At 39.6% G+C, this 23,101-nt stretch overlaps 1 protein-coding gene across 4 annotated transcripts in view; it reads right to left on the bottom strand.

Annotated features, from left to right (window-relative positions):
• LOC126236883 (uncharacterized) overlaps positions 1 to 23,101 on the bottom strand; it is a 177,273-nt gene that overhangs the window by 132,316 nt on the left and 21,856 nt on the right. Inside the window, exon 1 of one of the 4 annotated variants that reach the window (XM_049946513.1) lies at positions 15,208 to 15,337. The exons of 2 other annotated variants lie outside the window; for them this stretch is intronic. Coding sequence is in view for 1 of the 2 variants with exons in the window: in XM_049946512.1 (XP_049802469.1) it covers positions 15,155 to 15,161 (7 nt within the window). In the remaining variant the exon portion in view is untranslated. Of the gene's footprint in view, positions 1 to 15,154; positions 15,338 to 23,101 lie in introns of those variants that run through there. One more of the 4 variants, XM_049946512.1, reaches the window with a different exon arrangement.

Raw genomic sequence — 23,101 nt, 5'->3', positions numbered from 1 at the left:
CACTCAACATTGTCAGTGTCAGAACAGAAATTTTCGTTTTGATCTGTTAGGTAGTCTGAAATCTGACTACTATCACTCTTACTAAACAGTGAAACCTTCCTCCCTTTTTTTATATTCCCATTTACTTCCATATTCAGGGATGCTGCAACGACCTTATGATCACTGATTCCCTGTTCTGCACTTACAGAGTCGAAAAGTTCGGGTCTGTTTGTTATCAGTAGGTCCAAGATGTTATCTCCATGAGTCGGTTCTCAGTTTAATTGCTTGAGGTAATTTTCGGATAGTGCACTCAGTATAATGTCACTCGATGCTCTGTCCCTACCACCCGTCGTCCTAAACATCTGAGTGTCCCAGTCTATATCTGGTAAATTGAAATCTCCACCTAAGACTATAACATGCTGGGGAAATTTATGTGAAATGTATTCCAGATTTTCTCTCAGTTGTTCTGATATGTGATGGGGGCATAGAAAATGTGTGGGGCAGGGAGGTGGAAGGATAGCAGCATAGGGGTGGGTGAATATGCTAGTGTTGCCTGTGGGAGCATGCACGGATATGGTGCAGACAGGACAGGGCTGTTAGCTGCAGCATCAGGAGGCTATGCAGTCGGGAGGGGGCGGGGGGGGGGGGGTGTTACAGAAGAGAGAAAGAAGAGTTGAGAAGGGGAAAGAATAGAAGGAGTGTACTAGTTCTCAAGTGGGAGCAGGGAAGGTGGTAGGCAGCTGGAGGACAGGAACTAGCAAAGGTTGAGACCAGGGGGTCATGGGAACAAAGGATACATTGCAATTCAGAAAAGCTGGTGTTAGTAGGAAGAATCTGATGGTACAGACTGTGAAGCAGTTACCTTGGACTGCCACTATCCACCATCACTACAAAAACCTCTATCAAATCTATCCCACAACCCCTCATAGACAACAAATCCTGTTTTGTAGACATACTACTTTTACCAAACCCTAAGAATCACTCTCCTGTCACCCAACAGAATCCAGAGCCTAAACAGACTTGACACACTCATGAACCTGTTCTCCAAAAGCTTCAGTCCCACAGTGATAACTGTTCTTTCTAAAGGCATTACATTTTGCCCAACTCTCACATTCAATCATGCTGGGCTTGTTAAAGACCTTCTCTCCTTCTCCCGGTTCCTGTAGTGCAAACATTTTTTTTGCCACTAACTCTACCAATCAGACTCAATTGAAAACCAATATTGAGCCCTGCCTGACTCAATCTACTCCACAATCTAACCATGATCTAACACCGCTGCCCCACATCATCCCCTATTAACTTTCCAGAATATCCTAACCTTGAAGATTGCCTCACTGTCATTGCACAAATCCTTCAACACGGAAAAAACCTCACTTCTGAAGGAAGAACTCCAACCTACCAACTGATTCTCACCTTATAATTCTGCCTGCTGACAAAGGCTTATGAAACACCTGGATTACCTGCTGGAGTTACTCTGCCAGCTGCATCCATATAAAATCCCTGCCACAGTGATCACATTCCAGATATTTTGCACCATATCCAGTCCCACGTCAAATCCTTACCTCACCTCAAGCTCTCCTCTCAACCCCCTCCCTCCACTCCCCACCCCCTCAACTGCCCAAGATACCCTATTGTGGCCAGTTACTGAGAGAATCGGACCAACACCTTCAACCTATTACCTCTCTAAAGACACCAATCACTTTGTCCACCAACTCTCCATAGTTCCCGTTCCTTTACCATTAAAGTACCAGGATCGTCACTGTTGATAGCATCTTTCTGTACACTAACATCCCTAATGCCCATGGCCTTGCTGCTATTGAGCACTACCATTCCGAATGCTTGACTGACTCCTAACCTGCAACGTACTGCCTGGTCACCTTGACCAACTATACCATCATCCACAATTACTTCTCTTTCGAAGGAAACACCTACACACAAACTCATGGTACAGCAATGGGCACCATACTATGCTACCCTGTTCATGGGCCATATAGATGAATCCTTTCTAATCACCCAGAATCCCAAAACTCTCACACGATTCTGATTCATTGATGACATCTTCATTATCTGGACTGATGGTGAAGACACCCTCTCCACATTCCTATAGAACCTCAATCAGTACCTTCTCCCCCATTCACTTCACCTGGTCCTCCTCAGCCCATCAACCCACATTCCTCAATGTCGACCTCCATCTCTAAGCTGACCATATCTGTGCCTTGGTCCTCATCAGACTACTAACCTTCAGTATTTTAAGATCCTCCAGTTAATTATTCAAACAGTGATACAAGTACATCATAATCAAAAATTAAAGAATCCAAGAATAAGGTAAAATCAGTTTGGAATCATATACATTGATTCGTATGTCTGTGGTTGTAGAATAACTTCATAACTATAAACGAAAAGCACAAATTTGTACTTTTCGTTTATATCAATTTGTAACACTTAACTCCTCATGTCTCAACAATATGAAAACAAATATAATTTTAAAATTTTTCACAGAAGTAACCTTTATTATCATAGGAAAAAAAGAAAAGAATAAACACGGAATTGTTTTAAGAAAGGGGTTTCACTTTGGAATACCTCCATTTTGACAGCTGCTACTGATCCTACACCAACAAGTCCCTCCATTCAGCCTCGCCACCCATCGTTGTTGCACCTGTAGTGGTAAGCAGTCCTCCTCCAAATATGCCATGAGTATCACTGAGGTCTTCACCGATTGAAATTATTCTCCCAACCTTGTCCAGAAGCTGATTACCCATACCTCATCTCTCCAGTCACCCATGATTGCCCACGTACCCATTGTCTGGTCACAAGCAGCACTCCTCTTGTGACCCAGTACCCCTCCAGAACCACAGCAACTGAATCACATTCTCCAACAGGATTTTGATTGCCTCTCATTGTGCCCTGAAAAGAGATATGTCCTTTCCACTATCCTACTGACCCCACTAACAGTAGTATTCCACATCCATCCAACCTATACAAAATCCTTGTCCGTTCCTACTCCACAACCGCTCCCAACAACCCCTTGCCTCAAGGTTCATATCCCTGCAAGACTTGTCCCATACATCCTCCCACTACCCTCTACCCCAGCCCTGACACAGGCATCTCCTACTCCATAAAAAGTAGGGCCACCTGTGGTAGCAGCCATGTTATGCACAAAATCAGTTGCAATGATGTCCTTCTCTTTAACAACTACTTCACAGCCTTTGTCATTTGCATTCTTTCCACCAACAGCAGCATTTCTGGACGGCACAGGTGGGAACTCCCCACGCAACAAAAATAAGGAAGATTGGGTTCAACATACCATCAACATTGAGGTCATCAGAGACGGAGCATGAGACCAGACTGTGTCAAGAATGGGGGACGAAATCAGCCATTACCTTTCAAAAGGAAATGCCCCAGCATTTGCCTGAAGAAATTTAGATAATTCACGGAAAGCCTAAATGTGGATGGCTGCATGCACATTTGAACTGTTGTCCACCTGAATAAAAGTCCAGTGTGTTAACCACTGCGCACCTCGGTTCTCCCTGTAACGTATCCTTTGTTCCTGTAAGCCCCCCCCCCCCCCCCGCCATGACCTTCCCAGTCCAGTACTACACATATCCCTTCTATTCCCCCCCCCCCCTGCAAGTACATAGTCATTTTCCTTTTTCTCTCTGTCCCACAAAGTACAGCTTCCCCACGATGGGCTTAAGGATACAGGGTACTTTTCTGGCTCAATATTATGTAAAAATCAACACCTATTTCTTTCAGGCACTGTTTATAATGTATATGTTTTACAGATTTTTTGTTGATATCAGGTAATGCAGCACACTTTTTAAACAAATTAGAAGTATTTTAAATATTTTTGACCCTGCTTAGGGTTACTAAAAAAATTACAAAGAAATTGATGCAATTTTCTTTTCCAAAATGCTTCTTCAAATAGAGGTACCATTTAATCCAATGTTATACATTTGAAGGAGACCAAATTTTTACCAGATAATATGCATGACATGATGGCTGGGGTACTAGACCTGTTTAACTCCACCTATTATTTATATTACAAGGATAAAAATAAATCACATCTTACATTTTAATTTTTATAAATTTTTTCCTAATGAAAATGTTATTTTCCTACAATTTAGTTGATTCTGCAATAAAGCTTTACATAAGTATGGACTATTGCAAGTTACAGAAAAAAATGAGAGCAATGCTTTATAAACTTCAGGAAATATTTGTACCTGAATTCTGAAAAATACAACTTGCAGGGAATTGCGAATGATGATATGAGTCCAATTAAACTGTGCCTCAGAAAATTCCTGAAGCATAGTCTTCACCCTGCAGCATTTCTTCATCTTCAAGCTTCCTCTTGGCATTCCTTTTAGCACTTCTTGCTTCTTTGGAAACATGAAGAGTGAATCTTTCAGCTTTATGCACCCGTTGTCTGTCACACGCAAGCAATTGATCCTACATATTAGAGCCACATTTTATGCCTAAATTTCTCAGGAATTCCAACCTTCCTATCACTCCATCATTGAAACACTGCATCTAGTACACCAACTTTTAATATATTTAGTCGTACAGAAACATTCTTGGGTAATATTTCTCATATGCAATGGTTGAAACTTTCATTTGTATTCTGAGTGCCCCCGTGAAGACATTTACTAGACAAAACAGGGTCACTCAGGTCTCTAAATATTAGTTTATTTCATTCATAACAGGTTCAGGAAGAAAATGCTTATGATGGTATAACAGACCACTTTCTTTTGCTTTTTGATAACCACACCAAGAATCTGCTCCTTTAGGGCAAAGCCCATGAACAGCTTGGTCATCTGTGGACAGGTGGCCCATACAGCTTTTCTCATTGCTGTATCATCATTCAGAGGTGCAGTTCAATCTAATGGACAGTCCATAATAACTCTGCAGAAGGTGTGTTTCAGTTTCTGTCAATCTGTCTCGGCCAGACAGAGATTTTCCATCAGTTAGCAACTTTCCTTTAATTCCTCTTCGTAACTCCCTCAATCTAGCACCCATCGTCTTTTGCACATGCCCACAACACTCCAGTTTTGTTACCAAGGTATCACCATAAACATTGAACTCTTTAATTTTATTGAAAGCTTCGAGTCCCCATCGCCTAGGTACTTCATATGTCTAACGTTATAAACAGGCACCAACCTCTGAAATATTTTTAGAGCTCCACAACACTCCATACCTCCACTGTAACCATCACAACCCTTAGAACACTGATGTTCAATATGTCCTTCAGTGTTACCATGGCAGGTGTGGCAGTACTTAGATAAGCACTCAACATCAACAACTTTTCCATTCTCCAGAGAAGTATCACTTACAGCACCAGTCAAGGAATGATATCCTCAACGTTGTCATGTCCCATCAAGTGCAACAGCAATGTCCCTGGTTCCACTAATATTTACAGTTTCGTCTACTGCACATTTCATAGACGCCTTAGACACAACCGTCAAGGCACCTAAAAGTATTTTTATGTACTTGCTGGACCTACCAGGAGGAGGAGGAAGGTCCACAAAACCACAAAACGTTTGAGCAGCCAGTTTTCCTGTTGCACGCACAGCATACACTAACTTCAAATTCCCATCATACGAGTTATGCAACATGTTCGAAGACATTTTTGAGGCAGATTTATTGCAGCATCAACACAGAACAACTAATTTTGATGCTAAGCCCTTCCTGCTACTTTGTTGTTCAGTTATTTCCAAACAGCCTACACCATTACATTGTTTACATGCATACATCAACAACAACAAATCCACTACAAACAGCACCATTGTTAACACAAAAATTTGAATCACCAGGAGGTGTGCCATGTGGGAGTTTCTTCCCTGAAGAACTGATACATTGGTTACTTCCAACAATGTGGCTTGCTTTGTTTGTGAATTTCCTTTTATTGAATTTCTTGATGCGTGGCATAGTTCGTATTTATTGCACACTAAAGGATGTGTACTTCCACAAATATATGTAGCACTTGGGTATACCAGGTGTACCAGTATGAAATAAGCATTTTTTTGTGAAAATGAAACACTAATTTTGAATTGAAAAGTAAAAACATTTTATTCAAAGTACTGACCATTGCTTTCTATACATTTTGACCACCTTTCTGGCAATTTGTGGACACCACTCCAATAGAAATGTTCATCTTTTGAATCAAACCAATCAGACACCCAATTTTCGACTTCTTCTTAGGAATCGAAGTGTTCCTCAGCCAATGCGTATCCCATTGATGAAAACAAATGGTAGTTGGAAGGGGCCAAGTCTGGTGAATACGGCAGGTGGGGTAGCAGCTCCCAGCCAAGTGTTTTGATTGTATCCTGAACCAGTTTTGCTTTGTGTGCAGGTGCATTGTCGTGTAAAAGAAATTACTTTGGTATGTCTTCTGGCCCATTCTGGTCTTTTTTCGATCAATGCATAGTTCAAATTGATCATTTGTTGTCTGTAGCGATTAGTATTCACAGTTTCACCGGGTTTTAGAAGCTCATGATACACCACACCTTTCTGATCCCACCAAACACAGAGCATTGTCTTCTTGCCAAATCGATCTGGTTTTGCAGTCGATGTTGATGGTTGTCCCGGATTAACCCATGATTTTTCCCGTTTAGGATTCTTAAAATAAATCCATTTTTCATTGCCAGTAACAATTCGATGCAAAATTGATTTTCTTTCATTCTTTGAAGCAAAATTTGACAAATGGTTTTTTGGTTTTCCATCGGTCTTTCTTTCAATTCATGTGGCACCCATGTTCCACACTTTTGGATCTTTCCCATAGCTTTCAAATGGTCAGAAATTGTTATTTGTGCAACATTTAGCATTGCTGCCATTTGCTTCTGACTCAAAGTATCATCTTCATCCAATATTGCTTGCAATACAGCGTCTTCGAACTTTTTAGGTGGTCTTCCACGTTCTTCATTTCTTACATCAAAATCATTATTTCTGAACCGTTGAAACCATCTTTTGCATGTTGCTTCTGATAGAGCACGATCACCGTATGCCTCGACAAGCATTCGATGCGACTCTGCAGCACTTTTTTTCAAATGAAAACAAAAAATTAATGCTTTCTGCAAATCGTCACTTTCTGGTACAAAACTCGACATTGTTAAAATGATGAAAACATATGATGTTATTTGTTCCATGACTTGATGTATACTAAATATCTTTGACAGATATCATACCAACCAAACAAAAAAAAAAAAAAAAAAAAATTAAGGCTCGTTCACAACAAATGTTCTCTATCGACAAATTCGTATCTTAACGCTCATTTCATGCCGGTACACCTGGTATGTAGCACTTGGGCAACAAACATTCAGTAACACGTGGACAAACTGCTTCAGTGAAACAAAAGTAAACACTAGCAAAGACAATCATCTACAGACACTAGAAACCTGCACTGTTACCAACATATACAATGTATCATATATATAATCACTGGAAACAGAAAGTTCACAATTCTTTTGGAAATAATACTGCTTTCTGTGACATAAATAAAGGGGGTGTGGAGGCATACATGACCATAACTTTAAAATTTGGTATATATAGGTCATTTTTCATTTTAAAACCTATAATGTATATATCAATGTAATCAGTAAAGATTATAGAATTTAATAAAGTCATAAAAAAAATTCGATTTTCTCACCATTTATAAGTGGGCCTACCCTGTATCCTTAACACATATCCTGTCTTCCTCTCCCCCCCCCCCCTCCAAATTTCTGCAAGCTCTTACTGGTAGCACTTGCATTTCCCCAACCCCTACTCTGCTACCCCTTGCCCTCTCTGCCCCATGCCTCTTCCGTACCACCATCTACCTGCCTCTAACTAGATTGCTGCTCACCTTAGTTGCAAACTGGGGCTTAGTGCCTGGAGACTACTGTGTGTGTGTGTGTGTGTGTGTGTGTGTGTGTTCTACTGCAGAAGACAGTTTGTCAAAAAGCTTTAATATTTTGGCAGACTTTTTCATTGTGCCTCTTGCAGGTCAACACCTCCCCTATACAGTGAGTAGCAATTTATCCTTTCCAATTTGTTGTTATTTTCTAACCTGGAATTCCCATTGTTTAACTCTGTGAGTACCAGTCATTTCTGACAAAGCCACCATTTTATTAATTTAAGTACCAGTGCCTTTAAAATGAAACCATCGATGCCATTGGAAGACAGAGACATCTAGTGGTAGAGTGAGTTACTTCTACAAATGTAGTGCATTGTAGTTGCTACTTGTAGCATTCAAAGCAATAGGAGAGTGTGACATGCTAGTCTTTTTTTTTCCTTACTGAGATCACTGACAGTGAAAAGAAGTACATTTGAAGTTATTGTAACGTAAATTGGAGTCTAGAAAAAATGAAAATTTGCTTTCAATTACATCACATGAAATGATAAGTGGTTGAAAACTGTACAACCTAGTGGCTCAAAGTTGAAAAAACATCCTTAAAACTATTGATTGTGTACTTTTCACACACCTTCCCCTTTTTATTGTTTGCTTATTATGATGGTACAGGCCACTCTTGTGAAAAATCTTGTAATTATATTTATTTTCATATTGCAGAAAGTTGAAGGGTTAATAATGTTGCTGATTGTTATTAATGAAAAGCACAAATTTATGGATGTTCTAATTTTTTGCTTTTCATTTATAGTTTGTAGTTTTTCTATAAAGCACAGACAGAAGAATCACTTTATATGATTCCAAACTGATTTTACCTTATACTTTGATTGCATAATTTTTCACTATGGTGAACATGTACTGCTGTTTTAATAACCAACAGGAAGATCTTAAAATACTGAGGGTAATGAGTTTCAACTAGCAGATATGACTTGTTCACTGAATGAGGTGAAGCTCTTTTTTCTTAATACAAAATACCTTAACCCCAGGAATTATCAATAACTTGTCCCCATTTTGAGACTCATGAAGCTCTACATTTATATACACTGGTGTGCAAAACTTGAGGATGAAAGTAATTTATGCATGTGATACCACTGCAAAGTAACACAGCTCGATGAAACTTTGACTATACATAGATGATGACGATGATGATGATGATGATGATGTTTGGTTTGTGGGGGGAGGGGGCAGCACTCAACTGCGCGGTCATCAGCACCCGTACAAAGTCCCAATTTCTAAGCAGTCCAATTTCTACACAATCCAATCTGTTCCACAGTCGTGAAAGATGATGAGGATGAGATGATGATGACAACACAAACTCCCAGTCCCCAGGCAGAGAAAATCCCCAACCCAGCCAGGAATCTAACCCAGGACCCCGTTATCCAGGGACAACAACGCAAGTCACAAGATCACGAGCTGCAGACTGACTACACATAGAAAGAATTGCTGCAGTACAATACAGAACATAATCTAAAGAAACACAGAATGAGACACAGAGAAATGACACTTTTTATTCAAAAACACTGAAGTCACCGCGATTTATGACGGCATTGCAAACAGCAGATACGTTTCTTAATAGGGTGTGTAATCACCATGGACGTCAGTGCGTGCTCTGCAATGTACTCCCAGGCTGATCACAAGGTTAATAAGTTCTTTTGGGAGGGCATTCTGTTTCTCCACCAGCAGTCAAAAATGCTGGATGGTGGTTGGTGGATGCAGGTGTGCTGCAATGTGTCTCCCAGATGCATCTCATACATGCATGATGGGAATTAAGTTGGGAGGAACGGACAGGCCAGTCCATTCACCGAATACCCTCTCACTCTTAGAGATTCACAACATGCACTACTCGATGTGGTCGCTCATTGCCATCCATAAATATAAAGTAAGGGCCAGATGCACTCTGAAAAGAATGTGCTGGGGTAAGGTGTGCACTGTCACAAGAAATCGACTGGTGAATGTACTGTGTTCAAAGATTTGGAGGTCATTAAGCCCATGTAACATTATGCCCCTCCCCACCTGAACACCTCGAACACCAAAACAATCACGTTTAATAATGTTCTTGAGTACGTTATGGACCTCTTGCAATATGAGGGGATGTCCAGAACCACCATTCAGATTGAATCTGCTCTCATCTGAGAATAGCACATGATCCCATTGCTTGTTTGCCCAGTTCTTATGCTCTCAGCACCAATGCAAAGGGTGCTGCTGATGTGCGGGTATCAATGTAGCACAATTTACAGGTCATTGGGCAGAGAGACCTCCCCGTGCCTTTGTGGAGTGCATGACTGCATGCCTTCCAGTCCTGATAAATGTGGTTGCAATTGCACCTGCTTTTTGATGCAGGACCCTTCTTTCCTGTTGCAAATTGTAATGGTAATATGTTGCTGCAGTTGACCATGTTTGGCCACATCCTCTCCCTTAGGCAGCAGTGCCTGTGGTTTAGAATGCTTCCCATACACTTGAAACAATGCTGTAAGCAATACCAAACTCCTGGGCTACACTCCATCCTTTCAGTTTCCTGATATTCATGTACTGTCTTTACATATTCCTTCAACTGCCTTCTTTTACAGGGCCAGCCTCATTCGACGCTATAGACATGCTGGACCTCATGCCACGTGACATCCAGCTTTTTGTGCATGACTGGGAGACCTGTGTCTACATGCTCCCACACCTCCATTCATTTCCATCACATTGTTAATATGTTATGTTACTTAATCTACCTCATCCTTAAGGTTTAGCAGAGCACTATCTTTGAGAGAACACACCTTCCAGGTTTTGTCGAGCCGAAAAGACGCATGCTGTTAAGATTACCCCTTACTACCATGAAGATTGCATCATCTACTTAATAGAGGCTACAGGTCTATTTTTACTGGCCTTCCCCAATAATCACTGCGTAATCTTTACCAAAAACTTCCACATGGGATCTATACAACTCATGACAGTACTGACTCCTGCACTTGGCTTAAATATACTAATTATTACTACCCATACAATACTGAGCAAGTCTGACATTCTCTATTGGAAGGATCCTATTAGTCTTTTCAATTCTCTTAAACTTGTGCCTGTTTTTAGACCTTTTCAAAAAATGTTGTCTATCAGATATTTTATTTTCCTTTATTGGTCCAGTCATTTTAAATAGCATACTTGAATACTTAATGTGGAACAGAGTATGTATAGTTAATTACATGCTGGATTAAACACAATGTGAAAATTTAGCACTGATGAATTCATTTTTATGTCAACATAAATATACAGTGAAAATGTTCAAACAGAAAGACATGAATATATAGAGAAGGAATGGGGAAATTAGTCTTTTCTGACAGATGAACTAGTACCCTGAACTGAATCTGCAGCTTTCAAGGAGAAATGTGGGGGAAATTCTACACTTTCAGGCATGTGAGTATTGTTCAAGAAAAACTTAAAATATACATCTACCAGATCTTCTCCCCAATCTTTCCTAGTTTCTCAGATTATCATGCATACTTTGTTAGCCATTATCACTAAGAGAAGGGATGTCACAGAGCAGCTTTGCTATAGTCTCGGAATTAGGTGCATGAAGACACAAGACAACCTTTCAGATCTGAGTCTGAAAAGGTCACAAAGTTTCAATTAAATTCAACTTTCCCAAGTGAAGTACCATTCTGGAAACAACTCTTAACAATACTAAGACATTCTCTGTCATTTCCTTTCTCTCACAAAGGCCTATGCTAGTTCTTCAGGGTGTGCAAACTAGCTTTAGTGGAAGTAGGAAGAAGGAACTTGCACATTGGAGTTACACCATGAAATGTGTTCTCCTGGCAATTCATAAGACTTTGATGGCTGAAAGTAAAGGTCTAAATTTGAATTCCATTATCGAGCAGTTTAAGCCTTAACTGGTATTGTATGTCTTTTTGAACTTTCTGGTGAACATGCCTTCCCTTTCTGCAGTCATTTTGCCTTTTCCCTCCATGTACCTTGCAGTTGGAATGGTGACTTCTCGCAGTGAACATGGGGTGCCAATCACACTATTTGACCTTCAGTAATTCCATAGCAAAGTTTCTGTGTCATCTTGCACGCGTATAATATCATCAGATGTGTTTATTAACATTTCGTGTTTATTGCAGCAATTGTGGTGTAATATATTATGGTTATTATTGGCATTGTCTTGTAACTAATTTTCAAAATATACAGCCTGTAACAGGTCAATTTGAGCATTGAAAACAACTTGAATAGAGAGTGGTTATTCTCAAACAGTTGTTAAAGTAAATGAACCCAACACCAACATGCATTTGGAAGAAATCATTAATGAAGTTTTGGACAACAGCGATTCTGATTCAGATTGCATGATAGAAAGTGATGACGATATTAATTAAAAAACAGGTAATGGATGATGGTGGTGGTGATGAAACAGAGAACATAAAACAGGTGGTGGTGATTTGAGTTCAAAATAGTCATAACACTGTGTTTCCTAATTTTATGGTATGGGAAACTGCTCCCAACGGAGAAAAGCACAACCACCAACTAATATGAGAACAAGACAACATAACACAGTGCATGGCATCTACATTTTACTCCTGACATTTTAAACGCTGTTCTGCAGTAATCTAAGAATAACAGGGTAAAATAAAACAACTATCAAAACAACATATCTTTTGTACATGATTCTGATGATCTTGAACTGAAAGATTTTATGGGCTTACTTATATTCACTGCAATCTCCAACTCTGGCAATGAATCAATCGAATAATCTTTTCTCAGCGGGTGCAACTGGACTTATTTTTTTCACTGTAATATATGTAACAGTTTTTGTTCATATTAACAGCTCTTCTATTTGAGAAACAACATGACAGTGAAGACAGGGAAATATAATATGTGATTGCTACAGTGCCATACACTTCAACAGATTTATTGTGAAATGTCAGTAGTATTACTCTCCAGGCTGTACTATGTGCACCCATGAAATGCTTGTGCCTTTCCGTGGTCAATGTAGATTTTGGATGTACGTATCAACAAAACAGATTAAATATATGCCTAGGTAAGTAAGGATTGTGTGTATGACAGACGCCATAACCCAGTACTTATGGAATGCCTGAACTGTGAGACTCTTTGAAATTTAACATGAAAATTGGAATTTATCCTTGAAATTTTTCCAGCAACTTTGTTTCTATTTTTGATTCTTGGTTGTTTAAGACTGGTATAGGATATGTTTCGTAATTAAAAGTTTTATTTCTATTGATAAAAGCAGTTGCTTCCACTTTTTTGCGACATCACTGACTCTTTTTGCATATTTTCTTCTCGATTTTAATATTACATGTGTTACCTCACTGATATATGTTTCAAACAATATGCTGTAGCTAGTTGAGCTCAATAAACAATTAATAAATAAAGACAAACATTGTATAAATCTGTAATAAACTTCTCGAGTCTGGGAGACACCATGATACCAGTTATGCTACAAAATCTGTTACCAGTTAAAGAGTTATTCAGTCAATAAGTTTCAATGCTGCAAACATGCCACTGCAGAAAAAAATATTTATGCTAACAACCACCGCTAAGCCTGCAACTAAGTCAATCTAAGCCAATATTTCTCTCATGCAATCTAGTTGAGCAACACTGAGGAATTGTAATGGGTGATAAACTGTGAGTTGGTCAATGAAGCTTGCTCAGGTGATGGTCTACTGTATGCAATGCAAAAAAATTTGGACTCAAGTCCAGTTACTGAACGCATTTTAATCTGTGGAGAAAACTTATTTCTTTTCACACTCCACTACTGGATAAAGGTTCATATAGAGAGAAAGAATATTATTAAATATTAATGTGCATTACTTTCTGAAAAAGTTACTGTGTAACAATATTTACTTTATGAGTCCAAAAGTGATCACCTACCATACTTTAGCCTACAAAGCACAGTGGTACCACAACGTAACATGACAGCATACTGGACAAAAGGAGGGAGGGGAAGGGGAATCAGTTTCATTAGGACAACAGATTTTCTTCAATGTTAAACAATAGACAAAACAGCAAATGACAGTGTTATTGCATTGGGTACTACTGGACAGCAAATGAAAATATTATGCAGTTTCAAATAGGATGTTTGGTTGCAAGAACTTTATTGTGTTCTGTACTGTTTCTGAACTGCATCAGAGCAAATTAAAAGAATAAATGCAATATTTCCATCAACAATAACCATTTCTACAACCATACAAATAATAAAATTCACACTAAAATTGTGAAGAATAGAGCAGCTCACAAATTAGAAAAGCTGACTGTGCACTGTAATGAATGCTACATTGACTGCTTTACAGTTGGGCAAATACTAGGAGAAACGCTTTGACTGCAGCTGGTTCAGCACTGATACAAAGTATGACTTATCTTTACACAATAATTAATTTGGCAGTTATTTGCTACCTATAGAGTGATGTAGTACTGATGTCTCAATGTCACTACAAGATTTTTACTCCTCTAAGAATAATATACCAAGCATCGCAGTCAGCTAGATAAGATCAGTTGATTTCACTCTGGATATTTGGTCAAATATTACTAGCCAAATAGGCTATGTGATTTTTTTCCAAATCCGACGTATCGCTGAAGTAGAATAAATCCATGCCTCGCCAAAGTGAAAATCTTATGCGAAGCAATGGATGGCACAATTTTTGAGGACTACATGAAAACTCAGGTAGACCTATTGTAAAGGTGCCATGCACAATAGTGACAGCAGCTGATATTTCGCGCTTTCTGGTAGGCTGCCGTTTTGAACTGGAAATAGGATACTATTGCAGCAGTTAAAATAGAAATATCCCTCACACACATTACCAATTATATTAAATAGCCAAATAACCTGAAGACAAAAACACACTGAATAATCTGTGTCAAATCAAAACAGCATTTCAAAATTTATTTAAAGCATGGTGTACAATATTACTTCGTGATCAAATACGTAACACCGAATAGTAAACATATATCCTACTACTAAATATCAATATTCCAAACATCTACATCATTTCAAGGCATGCTGTCTCAGGCATTAAAGATGCGCCACACAAAACTGGCCTTACCAACTTAGTGATGATAATATTTTCTGATTGAAAGTGAAAAATAGAGTACGGTAATGATTCGAATTCTCAGATTTAATTGATATCCAGAAATTCATTTACTGCATAGTTACTGCGAAAATATGTAAATTTATTTTCTACCAGCTACAAATAAATTAAATGGAAAGCACACAGGCTTTTTTTCTGCGAGTTATCAGCTCCTAGGTTTTGGATATTCCCAAAATTTCTAATGAGCAACTACCTACATAATTATTAGAGTGCACGACAATACCTGACATTTGGTCAAACAAAATTGTTCGTGAAATCACTCGAACACAAGCTTACCCTTGGCCTCCTGTAACTGTAGCTTATCTCTAAACGAGGATTGCTCCAAATGACTATAGTCTTATATAAGGGAATTTAATACCGCAATAACTCTTATTTTCATAAACACAGTACATAAAGATCTTCACGAGAATGTCTTTGGACTGTCTTGGTTCAGAACATTATCATAATGAAAATGCATACACATGATTATTGCAGTTATTTGTGCTGAACGTCTTGGTATTCGAGTTGCAGACAGCGCAAAATAATTGATACCTGCAAATAATGACTGGTCCATTTTACGAAAAGAATTTTATTTCAAATAACCTACTGTGTGTGACTGTGTGGATTACAAAACGGTGTGGTTAGGCTTCCTGAACGTAATAAAAATCTGAATTCGATAATAGTAGCAGATAACGCTGGCAAGTAGTAGATAAAAATCTATTTTATTAGTGCCTCCTGTTATTTATCTATTCAACTTCGTATCATCTTTGTCATTCACTTAACGATGTATTGCATTATTCTTGTAATTGCTGTATAATTATTTACTACTAATATAATTTTGTTAATTGTAGAGTATATGTATCTTTTATTATTTTCTTATGCTCTCTAGAATTACCCAATGTTTTTTAATTATTATTTTTTTAACTTTGACGACAAGATGTTCAAAGGTGAATAAAACATTTCGACGAACGCCTTGAATATAACTCTCCGCTTTACATCGAAGAGAAATTGAAACTAAGGTGCAGCCAAAAGTGCAAAATCAAACAAGAATTCTTTCTGGTGTAAGTGCTCGGTGTGCGTGCGCAACTGGCATTCGCTGTGCACAGTTCGCATTCACAGTTATTCGCTTTTATTTCGCTGGTTGTCGCATGGGGTGTCGGGTTTTCATCAGTACACCTATCGGCCCCGAAACATACTATTCATTGACTGTAAAACATACTATTCATTGACTGTAATGTGGCAGATGGTTCATGTATTTCGCATTTCATGAATCGAATTTTATAGACTTTGTCTCCTTTTATACGTCTTTGACCCAGTCCTTAAAGTGCTTCGCATATGTCTCTGTAGGCATCAGAGAACTCTCTAATATAAAGCCGTTATTGAAATTCGAAACAATCACTAAAGATGCGTCAACTCAGTGCCTTCGTAGTGTTCAACTTAGCGCATGCGCATAAATTTCCAACAGCGCAATCACACATGCACATTCATGCATGCGTAACTTTCCTGAAATGGAGGCCGTGCGTAATGAACATTGCTACCCGCCATCGGTGAGAAACTTTGCGCTTTTTAGCAGATGACAGGCAGCTGAGGCCCACATGTGTTTGTTTGTGCAGTATGTTGAGGTTATGCTGTTAAGCGATTAATGTGCGGTAATGCCTGTTGACTCCAAAGGACTCTTGAGTTTTTAGATGATTTTAGAAAAAGAAGAAAGTCGTATGAAATACTGCTTGTGAAGATTATTTGAATAAAAAGTCGAGACGTGTTGCCCCGAGCGCCGCGTATTAGATGAGAAGTATCCGATCATATTCCGCTAAAGAATAAGGCACGTTGAGTTTCGAAGAAAACAGAGAAGAATGCACCCGAAAGTTATGAAAAGTGTATACGAAAACTGTGGACGAATATTTATGCTATGGCGACTTAAAAGCCCAACAACTAAGGAAACTGACATCTGAACAAAAGAAGTGACGAGGTACGTGTAGCTCCTCATTAAACTGCTAAAGATAGGAATGGAGCACACTGATGATGCGAAAAATACGAAGCCGAAGAACACAACTTTAGTTCTAGTGGATTCAGGCGTCTGTGAAACTCCCAAATTTGGAGTCCAGAGATGTTAATCTACGTATCACAATTTCATTATTAAATACAAATTACGTATTGAAAGTTAATTTACTTTCACACAACGATTAAGAACATCCCTTAAGAATTTCTGTTTCAGAAATAATACCTTTTACTTTTATTTACTTATTCGTGTTCCGTTGATCCAGTATAAAATAGAATTGCTTGGTTAAGGAACGTGTTATACATGAGAACAATACCTACAGATGCTAATAGATAAAAATTGTAATATGTGTTAGGCATTTCCTCAGTGAACATTATAATTATTCCATATTACAAGTTACAAATTAGAATAGAATTTTTTTTTTTTGAAATGACGAATAAATAATTCAAACGAGTACATAAGTCACCAGTAAGTAGCTAAAAAAAGTTTATTGACAGTCTTATCACTGCAGCCCCCGGGTAGAAAATCCAAAATCTCGTTGTGACCGTATCCTGAAGTTTGTTGACAAAACATAGTCATCATTTTGTAGTTCCAGTACCTCTGTTGCTTATATACTTCTTTACACACAATCACTTTTACAGTTTTTTCTATGTCGCCTTTTCATTACAATGAACACAACACAAGCTCCAAAGCAAATAAGGGGATTCATAGCAGACTGCTTGCCCAATTAGGCTATATGTGGACAGGAGAAGACCCATGTTTTCCTTCCACAAATTTTTGTGCATGACCTCTTATCCCCGTGTGTCTGCGATTGCGCACGACGAAAGAGGCATTGTGTGGACATACCTTAACCCAAATGGTTTCAGTTCTAATAACCATAGCATGAATGCTAGCCTTTCCTCAAATCATGTTGGTCATCATCAGTAATTTGTGCTCTGCCTTTAGATTTCCTCTTCAGCTACAATTATAATGGTAAACCAACAAAAAGCGTCAACTGACATGCAGAATTAATAAGACCGAAAAACTGCAGGAATGGTTTCCCGGCTGGAAATGAAGGAAAAATGGTCCTATGAACATATGTCTGGAAATGGGTCGTTCCCACGGTAGATGGCGTTGACGATTGATAGTTCCTATGACCATGTACCATGTGTTCCTTGTTTGTTGCAGGCTGTATGACTGATGCAGGGTAATGGGAGCAGCCGAATAGTCAGCTGTTCATATCGGGAACTAGCTGAGGTGGTGTTTTTGTACGGCCAAGCTGATGGAAACGATCAGGAGACAACACAGCTATACCAAAACAATTACTGCCACAAACACCAACCACATTACACTACATTTCAAGAGCATTTTGGGATTTTCTGTGATCATGGATCCTTTGAGACAGATGAATGCGCAGGGAGGCAGCGCATTGTGTGAACAGCAGATTTAGGGGCCAGGTTCTACAGGATATTGAGATGGAACATGGTACAAGCTCCTGCCAAGTGACCTGCCAACGTGGTATAAGCTGAAGAACAATTATGTGTGTCCTGCATGATAACCGTTAATATTCCTATCACTTGCAATCCCATGGAGGCCACTTGGAACATCTGTTATGACGTGGATGCGATGCAACTCTGTACTATGTTCCTGGACAGTTTGCTGTCGATGAATACACACTGTCAATTTCCAGACACATGTTCATGGGACCTTTTCTCCTCCATTTCCAGTCAGGAATCTGGCCTTGCAGTTTGCACCCTATATGCACAAAGTTTTGGGCTAAGGCAAATGATCGAGTGAGGTGGTGCAATGGTTAGCACACTATACTCACATTCAGGAGGATGACAGTCCAAACCCACATCCGGTCATCCTGATTTAGGTTTCTGTGATTTTTCCAAATCACTTCAGCCAAATGCCAAGATGGTTGCTTTGAAAGGACATAGCTGACTTCCTTCCCCATCTTCCCCTAAGCCAATGGGACTGATGACCTTGCTGTTTGGTCTCCTCCACCGAATCAACTAACCAACCAACCAAGGCTAAGGAGAGCTGGAGCTGCAACACAGTGACAAGTGCACTACCTCCACGCACATCATATTAACATAAAAGCTGAAACCCTTAAATTCTTTCTTTCTTATATCAAGTGGCAGGTTTTTGTCTTGCAGTGCATCTGTAAAGCGCTGTATGGAATAATTAAAGCAACTTCACCACTTAAAGTTAGTACCCAGATCAATACATATGTTCTATTGCTCATTCCCTCATATTCTCTTCCGTTCACTCCAGTGTATTCATAGGTACAAGTCAATGATGGTGTGCACAAGCGAGTCCGCTCATTGCGAATGCATATTCGCTTGTGCTCGCTTCAGTGTAAAGGGGCTTCATATGCATCCAAATCAAGGCAGGTACACATACGACAATCTTTCTGCACACAGCCAGCCGCGGTGGCCGAGTGGTTCTAGGCGCTTCAGTCCGGAACCGCGCGACTGCTACGGTCGCAGGTTCGAATCCTGCCTCGGGCATGGATGTGTGTGATGTCCTTAGGTTAGTTAGGTTTAAGTAGTTCTAAGTTCTAGGGGACTGATGACCCCAGATGTTAAGTCCCATAGTGCTCAGAGCCATTTGAACCATTTTTCTGCACACATCACATCCCCACAGACAGACAGTAGTGTGTAGGCAGAAGATTTGTGCAGATGTGAGATGTGTGCAAATCTGAAAATTCAAGTTGGTGGCATGAGCAAAATTGCTCAAATCTTTCCGTGCATATCACATTTGTTCAAACAAATTGGAGTTGTGGACAGGAGGTAATTCAAAGCCGATGTGTGGAAAGTTTTTGAGTCAGCAATTTGCTCTGTTTAGTGCTTCTAATCTTTGCATACACAGTGAGTTCTAAAAAATAGATACATGCCAGTGTTTTAGGGAGTTCAGTAATGAATTTATTGAAATATATATAGAAATCACGCATTTCGAAAATTTAAAAGCAAGGAATACAGCGATTAAGGTGGCAGCTGCTTATAATTCTTTAATCAAAGAAATAATAGCAGTTGATCCTGTGGCAAACCCAGTAACTGTAACCATTTGAAAAATTGCGGACTCAAGCCAAAATGCTCAGTTCCACCTGCTCCACACACAGAAATTTCACATTACATGAACAGTGCTTATTCTCACTCAGTACTATTCTATGCCATAACCTTTGTGGTGGCAGTTAAGTTGATAAAGGACCATCTTGCAGCATGTCCTCAGGGTTCAAAATGGCTCTGAGCACTATGGGACTCAACTGCTGTGGTCATAAGTCCCCTAGAACTTAGAACTACTTAAACATAACTAACCTAAGGACAGCACACAACACCCAGCCATCACGAGGCAGAGAAAATCCCTGACCCCGCCGGGAATCGAACCCGGGAACCCGGGCGTGGGAAGCGAGAACTGTCCTCAGGGACACAGATTCCTACATGTGTGACAGTACATTCAGTCTCTAATGGAGTATGTGGTTCATGATAAGAGTTAATTAAAGGTAAATTGCTCCATTCATTACCATAACACTAAAACAAAAACTTTCAGTCCAAACTATGAATTCTTAGAATGGAGTTATATATGCTCATGAAAATTTTTGTAATAGATCGCTAGTAGACAAGGAACTGAAAATCATCACATACTCATGAGTAAAAGCGAGAGAAAAAATTTTAATTCTCTGCTCCAATAATTTACTAGAATATATGTAGTTCAAAACACACTGAGAAATTTAATTTTTTATCTGTAACTCGTTGCAACTGAACTATTACAAAACTGAGATACTGTACCATACTTTACTTTCATTCATGAAATTCTTCTACTGGACAGTGTATGTTTCAGGTATTATCTTGCTCATCAGTGTCGAAATTCTTCCTGTTGCCAGGAATCATGTCACAATCAGTCGTTCATATATTGAAATTAGTCTCTCAATTAAGCATTTTGCTGTGTTATATAGTCTCGCAGAAAGAATACATCTACATCTACATCTACATCCATACTCCGCAAGCCACCTGACGGTGTGTGGCGGAAGGTACCCTGAGTACCTCTATCGGTTCTCCCTTCTATTCCAGTCTCGTATTGTTCGTGGAAAGAAGGATTGTCTGTATGCTTCTGTGTGGGCTTTAATCTCTCTGATTTTATCCTCATGGTCTCTTCGCGAGATATACGTAGGAGGGAGCAATATACTGCTGGACTCTTCGGTGAAGGTATGTTCTCGAAACTTTAACAAAAGCCCGCGCCGAGCTACTGAGCGTCTCTCCTGCAGAGTCTTCTACTGGAGTTTATCTATCATCTCCGTAACGCTTTCGCGATTACTAAATGATCCTGTAACGAAGCGCGCTGCTCTCCGTTGAATCTTCTCTATCTCTTCTATCAACCGTATCTGATACGGATCCCACGCCGCTCAGCAGTATTCAAGCAGTGGGCGAACAAGCGTACTGTAACCTACTTCCTTTGTTTTCGGATTGCATTTCCTTAGGATTCTTCCAATGAATCTCAGTCTGGCATCTGCTTTACCGATGATCAACTTTATATGATCATTCCATTTTAAATCACTCCCAGATAATTTATGGAATTAACTGCTTCCAGTTGCTGACCTGCTATTTTGTAGCTAAATGATAAGGGATCTATCTTTCTATGTATTCGCAGCACATTACACTTGTCTACATTGAGATTCAATTGCCATTCCCTGCACCATGCGTCAATTCGCTGCAGATCCTCCTGCATTTCAGTACAATTTTCCATTGTTACAACCTCTCGATACACCACAGCATCATCTGCAAAAAGCCTCAGTGAACTTCCGATGTCATCCACCAGGTGATTTTGGTATATTGTGAACAGCAACGGTCCCATGACACTCCCCTGTGGCACACCTGAAATCACTCTTACTTCGGAAGACTTCTCTCCATTGAGAATGACATGCTACGTTCTGTTATCTAGGAACTCCTTAATACAATCACACAATTGGTCTGATAGTCCATATGCTCTTACTTTGTTCATTAAACGACCGTGGGGAACTGTATCGAACGCCTTGCGGAAGTCAAGAAACACGGCATCTACCTGTGAACCCGTGTCTATGGCCCTCTGAGTCTCGTGGACGAATAGCGCGAGCTGGGTTTCACACGACCGTCTTTTTCGAAACCCATGCTGATTCCTACAGAGTAGATTTCTAGTCTCCAGGAAAGTCATTATACTCGAACATAATACGTGTTCCAAAATTCTACAACTGATCAACGTTAGAGATATAGGTCTATAGTTCTGCGCATCTGTTCGACGTCCCTTCTTGAAAACGGGGATGACCTGTGCCCTTTTCCAATCCTTTGGAACGCTACGCTCTTCTAGAGACCTACGGTACACCGCTGCAAGAAGGGGGGCAAGTTCCTTCGCGTACTCTGTGTAAAATCGAACTGGTATCCCATCAGGTCCAGCGGCCTTTCCTCTTTTGAGCGATTTTAATTGTTTCTCCATCCCTCTGTCGTCTATTTCGATATCTACCATTTTGTCATCTGTGCGACAATCTAGAGAAGGAACTACAGTGCAGTCTTCCTCTGTGAAACAGCTTTGGAAAAAGACATTTAGTATTTCGGCCTTTAGTCTGTCATCCTCTGTTTCAGTACCATTTTGGTCACAGAGTGTCTGGACATTTTATTTTGATCCACCTACCGCTTTGACATACGACCAAAATTTCTTAGGATTTTCTGCCAAGTCAGTGCATAGAACTTTACTTTCGAATTCATTGAACGCCTCTCGCATAGCCCTCCTCACACTACATTTCGCTTCGCGTAATTTTTGTTTGTCTGCAAGGCTTTGGCTATGTCTATGTTTGCTGTGAAGTTGACTTTGCTTCCGCAGCAGTTTTCTAACTCGGTTGTTGTATCACGGTGGCTCTTTTCCATCTCTTACGATCTTGCTTGGCACATACTCATCTAACGCATATTGTACGATGGTTCTGAACTTTGTCCACTGATCCTCAACACTATCTGTACTTGAGACAAAACTTTTGTGTTGAACCGTCAGGTACTCTGTAATCTGCTTTTTGTCACTTTTGCTAAACAGAAAAATCTTTCTACCTTTTTTAATATTTCTATTTACGGCTGAAATCATCGATGCCGTAACCGCTTTATGATCGCTGATACCCTGTTCTGCATTAACTGTTTCAAATAGTTCGGGTCTGTTTGTCACCAGAAGGTCTAATATGTTATCGCCACGAGT

The sequence above is a fragment of the Schistocerca nitens genome, chromosome 2, assembly GCF_023898315.1.
Source record: "Schistocerca nitens isolate TAMUIC-IGC-003100 chromosome 2, iqSchNite1.1, whole genome shotgun sequence".
Taxonomy (NCBI): Eukaryota; Metazoa; Arthropoda; class Insecta; order Orthoptera; family Acrididae; genus Schistocerca; species Schistocerca nitens.
Note: the sequence above shows the minus strand (reverse complement) of the source record. Positions and strands in the feature narration are given on the sequence as shown.